The sequence below is a fragment of the Penaeus chinensis genome, chromosome 25 (genome assembly GCF_019202785.1).
Source record: "Penaeus chinensis breed Huanghai No. 1 chromosome 25, ASM1920278v2, whole genome shotgun sequence".
Taxonomy (NCBI): domain Eukaryota; kingdom Metazoa; phylum Arthropoda; class Malacostraca; order Decapoda; family Penaeidae; genus Penaeus; species Penaeus chinensis.
The window spans coordinates 21,893,973-21,903,972 of NC_061843.1; the positions used below are offsets into that span (position 1 = coordinate 21,893,973).

General features: G+C 38.9%; 2 protein-coding genes across 4 annotated transcripts in view; one reads left to right on the forward strand and one right to left on the reverse strand.

Annotated features, from left to right (window-relative positions):
• The window catches only part of LOC125038545 (serine/threonine-protein kinase Chk2-like), an 8,257-nt gene extending 2,215 nt beyond the window's left edge, over positions 1-6,042 (reverse strand). The window contains exons 1-7 of one of the 2 annotated variants that reach the window (XM_047632062.1): positions 5,898-6,042; positions 4,504-4,612; positions 4,075-4,183; positions 2,666-2,817; positions 1,603-1,730; positions 1,316-1,429; positions 564-767 (exon numbers count right to left, since the gene is read on the reverse strand). In XM_047632062.1, coding sequence (XP_047488018.1) covers positions 564-767; positions 1,316-1,429; positions 1,603-1,730; positions 2,666-2,817; positions 4,075-4,183; positions 4,504-4,612; positions 5,898-5,933 — 852 coding nt within the window. In that variant the 5' untranslated portion in view covers positions 5,934-6,042. The remainder of the gene's footprint in view (positions 1-563; positions 768-1,315; positions 1,430-1,602; positions 1,731-2,665; positions 2,818-4,074; positions 4,184-4,503; positions 4,613-5,897) is intronic. The other variant, XM_047632063.1, reaches the window with a different exon arrangement.
• Positions 6,043-8,788: 2,746 nt separating this feature from the next.
• The window catches only part of LOC125038733 (short-chain specific acyl-CoA dehydrogenase, mitochondrial-like), a 12,794-nt gene continuing 11,582 nt past the window's right edge, over positions 8,789-10,000 (forward strand). The window contains exon 1 of one of the 2 annotated variants that reach the window (XM_047632302.1): positions 8,789-8,897. In XM_047632302.1, coding sequence (XP_047488258.1) covers positions 8,828-8,897 — 70 coding nt within the window. In that variant the 5' untranslated portion in view covers positions 8,789-8,827. Of the gene's footprint in view, positions 8,970-10,000 lie in introns of both variants that reach the window. The other variant, XM_047632304.1, reaches the window with a different exon arrangement.

The window sequence follows — 10,000 nt, forward strand, 5'->3', positions numbered from 1 at the left end:
TGAAGGAGAGTGAGGGTCAAGCACTTAAAGCATACAAACTACACCACCTGGACCATGAGGCACCAACATGACACTAAGCAAAATAATACTCAATCCAATTAATAATAACATGGCTGACTTTATGTCCTATATGAATAGTAATAAAATACTACTACTTCTACTACTACTACTACTACTACTACTACTACTATTACTATTACTAATAATAATAATAATAATAATAATGATAAAAAATAATAATGATAAAAAATAATAAAATAAATTAATAATAATAATAATAATAATAATAATAATAATAATGATGATGATAATGATAATAACATCAATAATAATAATTATTGTTATTTACATCACCACCATTACAATCATCATAATAACAACAATAATAATAAAAACAAACAAAAATAAAATAATCATAATGCATAATGCAAAACAAGAATTTATACTGTAATAGTAATAATCAACAATTGCATTTTGGTATTTTCCACAATGATAATGATTTTCTCAACAAAAATGACAGGAAACAACATCCCTTCTAACTTAAGACTTCCACATTCAGGTACCTTAATATCCCTGTGCGTGATGTTCTTCCTGTGCAGGTACTGAACTGCGAGTGCCAACTGGTAGAAGTAGAATTTGACGGTCGACTCGGGTAGTCTGCGGTTGGAGGCCAGTCTGTCAAATAGCTCCCCGCCCTCGGCAAGCTCCATCACGATATAGATTTTTTCTGGAGTGTCGATCACGTCCTGTAGCCTGATGATGCACGGCTGCCGAGGAGGAAACGGTTGGAATGTCAAGTTACGTCGTCTGGGAATAGAGGTTCTTATTTTCCCATTCCCCCTTTTTTTTTGTTTTGGACAGTACATCTAGTCTTGGGAATTTACTATCATTTCTCACACACTTATTTCAGAGATCTTGCCAAGTGATATCATCCATTATCATCCACTCTTTTCCTTCTTTTATCATTATCTACTTACACATTTTTCTTCCCACCCTATCCTTGTCTGAAAAAGATACACAGAATCACAATACAGACAAACAGAAACAGAGACAGAGAGAAAGGAGAGGAGGGGAGAGAGGACAGAAGAGGAGATGAGAGGACAGGAGATGAGAGGAAATGAGAAGAGAGAAAAGAGAAGAGACAGACACCTCACCACAACAAAATCTCCCACCATCAAATCTCACCAGAGAGGAGAGGAGAGAAGTGTAGAGAAGAGAGAAAAGACAAAGACCAAGAGAAGAAAGATGGAGACAGAGAGACAGAAGGACAGAGGCCCTTAACCACAACAAAACCTCCCCACCAGACTCTACTCACATGGTCCACCGATTGAAGAAGTTTGATTTCGTTGTTGATTGTGTTTATATTATTTAGGACAATCTGACTGCCTTTCTTCCTGAGGATTTTGACAGCACAGCGCTCGAGAGTGTCCTGCGAGGAGAGAGAAGGACACTGGGTCATGACGGGCTTTTCAACTGTCAATTATTGCTATCTTATTTGTTATAGCCATTGATCATCACCACTATTATTATCATTTTTACCTTTATCATCTATATTATTACAACTACCTTATTATCTCTCAGTCTTCCATTTTTGTGGCCTACCTGCTTATATGCCAATCTGACTTCCCCGAAGGTTCCTTCACCCAATTTCTTCGACATGGTGTACAACTGCGTCAACTGCGGAGGGTAATTGCTGTCGTCGTTTTGCAGGCAGTCGTAGAACACAAATACTGCGAAGGTGAGAATTCTAATTGAGGTTTCTGGATGCAAATAAATGTTTAAATATTTTTTTCTAATCGATGTTCATGTAGATTGATCCTCTTTTCTATTCTATCTATAACTGATGTTTATGTTTACATGTTTATTGTTTCTTTTTTCCTTTTTTCATCTTTCTTTTATTTTTCTTCTTTTGCCATTTTTCATTTTTCTGTCACGGATTCACTGACACTGACTCAGAAACCAATAAATGATTTCTACTAAGCTCTCATAACAAAAATGGAACAAAATCTACCTTTACAAAAAATATTTTCACAAATACGAACAAAAGGAAGAGAAGAACACTCAAAGCGCAAAGCACTTCTTACCAGTTCAATTCTCTTCCCACCAAGGAAAAAGTCATGCAACAGGAACAATACCTAAACAACAGAGAAAAGAAAATGTCTGTTTAACTACAAATGAGAACAAAAACAAAAAAATCAAGGTCATTGCTATCTTCATCCCTTGTTTGGTCTCCCTTCATTCTTTGTCTATCTCCTTAAAATAACAGTAAAAAGAACAAAAGAAAAGGTCTTTTGCATTCTGCTGGTGGAAAGAGGAAAGAAGCAGTTCCCTAAGAACGGAACCATTTGGCTTCCGTGGGCAATCTTGGCAGTGTCCTCATCCAAGTCTGTTACCCACACTCTTCCACCTCTCCTCCTGCTTCTATCTCTTCTACTAAGACAAAACAATAATAAACACAAGGTTAATAAATAAATAAACAAATAAAACAAAAGAAGAAAAAAGAAAAAGAGATATGACCTTCCCATCAGCATGTGAAGGCCAAACCTCTCTACTGATCCGCACGACAACTCTTAGCCCCTTTTCCGCCCTCCCTCTGACTCAATGTCCCTCTCTCCCAAACTCATCTAAATAATGAGAATGCAAAAAGGTAAAGAAATAAACGCACCTTTTTTATTAGCGTGTGCAAGGGAGATCTCGTCATTATTCTGCAGGACGACCTTCTTCCCTCTGCCAACCTGCTTCTTGTTGACAAAAGTGCCATTGCAGGACAGGTCTTCCAGTAGGACCACGTCATTGATATTGGTCTCACGACTCACTCTGTAAAAGAAGGAGGGAGGGAGGAATGAGAAGAAGAAATAATAATAATAATAATAATAATAATAATATTTTGTAGATGATAAGATCTGCAATATGCCATTTACCATTCTTGTCGCCAATGTTAAGCCAGGTTAAGATAAATCCTTTTCCAAACTGACCACACCAATTTGCTATTCCCAGTGGCCTTTATTTGTTTATTGTTATAATGATCTTTGCCATATATGTAATCATATTTTGTGAATTACATCCATTATGTACAAATGCTCTAACATGACTCTCCAACTGTAAACAATACCTATGGATCTTTGATATTTCAAGAAATGTAAAATAGTCAAAAGACGACATATATCAGAAAGCAACAACATAATACATTATAGCACACTTCACAGAAGGGAAACAGAGAGGGAGGGATGGGGGTAGGTCACAATTCACACTTTTATTGCTTTAACCCAATGCTGCCGGGCATGGCATGTATGTGCATGGCATGCCAACTGTTAACTGAGTTTACTTTGTTAATTGTATTTCCACAAAGATGGCTACACTTGTACTAAGTCACCAATGAGTACTGCCTGTCTCGCCCATTTACCCTTTTCCTTGATTTACAATAATATTTTACTTTATCTTATTTTGCTGTTACTAATGTTTATAATATTATAGTAATTATATTGTCTATAAAAAAAATAATACCATCGGTATTCATGGCATTAGTATAAAAAAAAAAAAATCCGGCCAATTCCAGGAAAGGGGAAATCGGGTAAGGTCGCAAGGTCTACTAATTGACTCCTTTGTGGCTAAGCACTAGCAGGGCCATCTATGTGCAGAGACATTTCACAAAAATATAAATAAATAAATAAATAAAAAATGTGCACAGCATCTTCCTGGTGGCACTGGGTTAAACAACCCACATTTTATTTACAAGAAAAATGAGACAAAAATTGTGACTGCACGACTGACAGTAAGAGATGCAGTCCTACAAGGGGTAGGGGGACGGTGTGGTGGGTATGGGTATCACATGGAGGAAACTTGGTAGAGTGATTTATTAATATACATCTCACTCATGGCAAAAACAACCCATGAATTTTTGGTAGCTTATGCACAGCTTAATTTACCTCATATACAGAAGAGGAAGAGAAGAATAAGGAGGAGGAAGAGGAGGAAGAAATAACCATACTCAGGAAATAAAAAGATACAACCAAACAACATACAACACAAATTCAATTCCATCACCTAATACCAACCTGTTACACGGCCACTCACCGAAAGTGTATTTTTGAAATGGCCGGCAGGAGTGAATTGTCAAAATGGTCCTTCGTGAACTGGTGGTCGGCGTCTCCTCGACCGAAAGTGTAAGAGTTTTTGCTTAAGTCTAGTGGAGGAGAAAAACAAAATTAGAAAGCCACAACGGATAGTGATGATGATGTCCATGATGATGATTGTAATGATGAAGAAGAGCAGAACAAGGTGGACTAGAGATGGAGGAGGAGGGGGAAGTGCAAGGGAAGGAGAAATGGAAAGGAAAAGAGAGAGAGGAGAAGGAGAATGAAAATTTGGAGGTGGAAAAAGATGCTCATGCTATGAATTTAAAATATTTAAAAGACAATTCAGTCATTACCACTACTTCTACTTGCAAATTTAATTTTCAATTTTAAAAACCAATAATCCAACATAAAAAAAAAAAAGACTTACTATAGACAGAGACATTTTCCCTGACGGAGAGCAGTCGACCCCAGACATTCTCTATATCAGCCACTTCATACTCTGACTGGCTTGCCACCTCCTGTGTCTCACGCCAGCCCTGGAGGGAGGAAAGGGCAACTGTATTAAGGAGTTGTGGACTCGCACACATGAGTGTGAGTGTTTATGTGTGCACATGTGCATGCATGTGCAAATCTTTCCAGACACAATCGCAAAATTATTTAAATTAAAGATTTGCATTTTTGAACTTGAGTGTATGAAGTTTCCAAAGTGATATCAAGTAATAATAATGGTTCACATTTCTGCTGCCTCAATTTTTGCTTGACAGAGAATCTCGTCTCTTCACCAAACAAAACAAAGGGGGGGGGGGAGCCTCTTAAATTCTTCTCATTAAAGGAAATAACGAAGGTTTGTTGACTACTGCATGAAGAGTGGAGTCATGAAACATGAACATGAAATGAGAGCATGACGATTGGCGGCCACAGCATCGCTCGACACTTAGAGCAGTGGACCTTCTCAGTGATGACCTTGACTTAGTGGAATCAGTCCCGTCATACAAACATGTTATTATACGTGTCCTTCGAAAGCCTTACATTTATTCTTCCTTATATCTGCATAGCCTTCTAGCCTGTGACTACCTTTCCATCAGTCAGGAAAGTTTGAAAAGTGGTGCAACAGAAGCAATCCCACACACAGTCTGGGGGCTAAGGACAGACTCACATGTTTATTAACACATTAATGGTTAAACAAATAGATGAACAAGTGGTGGACGCTTGGAAGACGAGCTCATTCAAATCCTCGGCAAAAAATCGCGTTCTTTGCTCGTCTCGCCCAAAGTGCTTCAGCCTCCAGCTCGGCGTCCAACGGCTCTCCGGCAAAGGCAAGCGACCAATCAGTGCAAACGGAACAGCTGGAGGCTCCCCCCCGGCCTCTGCGCTCCACACTCCGGCAAACGCCAATGAATTCCTCGCGCTGAACTCTGCAACGAGTGCGACTCCCTCCCCCTAAGGTAGGCCTATGTCAGTCTCCCTCCGGATGACACATCTTTTGAGGACAACAGGGGCAAGGCAGGGCATAAAATAGGATGAATGGCGATAATGATACATGAAGATGATGATGATAATGACATAGAAATAGCGAAATAAATAAATTAAAAATCCTAATGGGAGTTACCATGACATCACCTGCATTTAATTACACTGAAAAGTACATAATCTTCCGCCCCAGAGAATGAACACGGGGTATGACGACGATCCTTCCAGACCCTCCAGAAATAATGGCTTTTAAGAAAACATTAAAAAATTTCACTTACAGAAAAAAAGAAAACAAACTTGCCTGCCTTCTCCTGTCGCCTCATTTCACGCCAAAAGAAACCTCAGCCTCACCTGTGTGCTTGCCTGGCTGTTGGGAAAGGGTTCCATCTCGCCTCCCGGGAGAGAATCTAATCGAACGAATCACGGGAATTGGAAGAAGATGAGATAAACGGGAATAAGCGGCCGACATCAGCCTCGTCTTGCGCCACGGTCGCCAGGCATGGACGCGCTGGTGCCACGTCTACAGAGTAAATAAGTCTTAGTTTAACTTTCATTGGCGATAGGAGGATTTCTTTCTATAATCATAATGCTATATATTTGTGTAGCTCTGTTGTTTGTTACTGTGATGGATTCAAAGATGTACAATCTGACATTCAGTGACATTCGTCCCAACTCTTTGGAGATGTGGCACCGATCTTCACTCCCGCTAAAATAATTAAAATTTTAAATAAATATTTTATTTCATATTCTTATCAAAAGTTTCCTCTAACGCTTATTTGTCATTACTTCTTATCATTATAATCGCAACAAACTCATGATATGAATAACGAAAACTATCACAATCTATTTTTTCCTATAACCATTATTACTATCAAATATTGATATATATAATATCCAATATAGATTGCAAAAAAGATATGTTTTTTATTGATTATTGTATTTTCCCCATATAGAAATAGGTTGGAAGAATTATTTTTTGACATTTCCTTCATTAGGAGTAGCATTCGATATATTGTTATAAGGAACATATATTTATCTGTAGTTTAAGGTCTACGGGTTTTGACAAGGAATTGTACTTCAGCCTTTTCATTTTACAGAACTAACTACACGGATCTGTTTCAGTTCTTCCTTCCCCCTTTTCCTTCCCTCCTGATTGTGGCGCCTATTTTCTCTTCCATTGTATGCCGCTTTCCCTTCCAAATGTGCCCTTTTCTCTCTAATCTGTTGCTGCTTTTCCCTTTTCCCATTTCCCCTTCCCTTTTTCCTTTCAATAGGGCCCCTTCTTCCCCTAAGTCATGCTCCCTTTTCCCTTCCACTGGCGCTCTTTCTCCCTCAAGATGGTGCCCCTTTTCCTTCTAATAATGCCCTTGTCATTCCGTTCGGTGCCCCTCATCAGTACCCCGTATCTTTTCTCTTTTAGTGTTCCTTTTACCTTCAAATAGTGCCCCTTTTCCATTCCAGTGGTGCCCATTCCCCTTTCAGTGGTGCCCCTTTTCATTCATCAGCTGCCTCCTTTCCCGAAAATTGGTGCCCTCCTTCCTTTCCATTGGCACTCTTTCCGTATCCATTAGCACCCTTTTCCCTTCCGTTCGCACCCTTTTCGTATCCACTAGCACCCTTTTAGAATGCCTAAAATTTGTTGGCTAACTATAATACAAGTACTCTGCGTGATGTCCGTTCCCTCGTGTTTGTATGGATGCACACACACGCGCGCGCGCTTGTGCAATGCTATGGAGGAGTACACACAAATCAATCACTCACTCACTCACACGCACGCACGCACGCACGCACGCACACACACACACACACACACACACGCACGCACGCACGCACGCACGCACACACACACACACACACGCACGCACGCACGCACGCACACACACACACACACACACACACACACGCACGCACGCACGCACGCACGCACGACACACACACACACACACACACACACACACGCACGCACGCACGCACGCACACACACACACACACACACACACACACACACACACACGCACGCGCGCGTGCACGCACGCACGCACGCACGCACACACATACACACACACACACACACACGCACGCACGCACGCACGCACGCACGCACGCACACACACACACACACACACACACACACACACAATCGCACATATTTAAAAGATAATCTTCATTGTTCTAGGAATGTGAGATGAACTGATAACGTCATAGAAATCAGTTGTGTTATAACCAACTGAGGACGAGAAATAATAATTATTTTTTCCCCGATTATCACTTCCACGGAATTCATCTGTAGCCCGAGGAAATTAAAGAGGAATTTCGATTATCGTTAATTTCTCGCTCGATGATGAATGAATTTAGCTTCAAACCATTTAGGCAAGTTCTTTGATATTTGAAGTACCATAAGAAAGACTGATTAATAAATGACATTCTTTAAATGCTTCCGAGATGTGTGGCATCGCCAAGGAGCTTCAGCCGCCTTCGGAGATCACGGAGAGAGAGAGAGAGAGAGAGAGAGAGAGAGAGAGAGAGATAGAGATAGAGATAGAGAGAGAGAGAGAGAGAGAGAGAGAGATAGAGAGAGAGAGAGAGAGAGAGAGAGTCAAAGTCAAAACATTTTATTCCTCGCAGTGAGGACTTCAAATTCTATGATTGTTTTTTATGGGATTTTGTCGGCTGCCTACGAAGAGGCAAAGTGATGGGTAGGTACCAGTGACTAGAGATTTGTTGGTTATGACAGTTAAATAGAAGTGATTTATTAAGACTTGTTTCTGTGTCTACTGGCTGTGGTCTGAAGGCCTATCCATTCAGCATGTATGTATATATAAACATATATATGTATATATATTTTATATATAATAATGATGTAATAATATATATATATATATATGTATATATGTATATATATTTATATTATAGGTACTTATTGTATAGTATGACATTTCCATCATTGTTGATTTTTATATAATTGTTATCTGTTAATTAAATACAACTTACACGTATTGTTATTTGTTATTGTAAATATAATATATTTTTGTATGTATCAATAAATCATTGACACAGGTTCTACCTTATCCTTCAAATACCTTCGTATCACAAGTTTCATAATGCACTTAATAATAAAAAAAAAGTTGTTATCCACGAAAAATTGTCTTTGTAGTATGTAGCCTATTTTCAACCAATCAGAGCTCGCGGAAAATTGCTAATTAGGGTTTACGGACGTCTACTTTCAACCAATCAGAGCTCGCGGAGAGTTGCCGATTAGGGTTTCCCGTCAGTCCCCCAAGATGGCCGCCCTCAATCAGCTGATCTCCAACTGCTCCAGACTTTCTCGTCCTCTCGCGTCGTCTCAGATCGGTAAATTACGTTAGATTTCCACCCCAAGGGCGCATAAGATATCGGTCTAGGTGCTGTGGGAGTTTCGTGAAGGTGAGGCGAAGGGAAGGGGAAATGGAGGCGGTTTCCTTGTTTTGTTTTGATTTTTCCGCCTCGGCCGAGGATATGTAACAGGAGTTTTGCGATATATCGGTTATCTATTACTATGTCTATTGCCTGTTTGTTGATCAGTCTAAGTATATCTTTATGATGGAAGCTGTCGAGGAAAGTGTATAGTATCGTCAGTCATTTTCTTGGGATATTGTAATTTTTTTTATTTAGTAACATGTTATGGTTGGGTAACACATTACGATTACAAAATATAGAAATATTAAACTATGTATTATTTATAATAATTGTTCAGTTGTATTTTAGGTATAAAGGATAATTACAGTATATGTATATGTGTGTGTGTTTGTAAAATATATATATATATATATATATATATATATATATATATGTATATATGTATATATATATACACACACATATATACATATACACACATTATCTATCTATCTATCTATCTATCTATCTATCTATCTATCTATCTATCTATCTATCTATCTATCTATCTATCTATCTATCTATCTATCTATCTATATCTATATATATCTTAAGAACACACAAACACACAAAGTTGTGCCTTATTAGGTATTATGAATTATTCTGAAAGAATGTAATGGTTACTTGCACATTGTAATGCATTTCATTCATATGAGATTATTTTATGATAGGTCATGGTTTTGTCTTTTCCTCCAAGTAAAGAAAATTGCCATGATAAAGCAAGAGAGAAGAGGGTTAATGTTACTGAGAGCAATTCACAGAGATATAGGGAAATGAACAAGAATAGAGTTATAAACAGCATGGGTACAGCTACAGAGGCCTGATATTTATCGTGGAATGACAAAAAACATCCACTGCATGTTGCCGCTCAGAAACTAAGTCCACAACACCTTCACACAGCCAGAGTTCTTAATCTCGGATTTTCTATAAGTTGGCATGAAGTGCTAATAGAGGGGGGAACAGGGCCTTACCCCCTGTCTAGGAAATAAATATAAGGTAGGAAAGGTAAGGTTGGGATT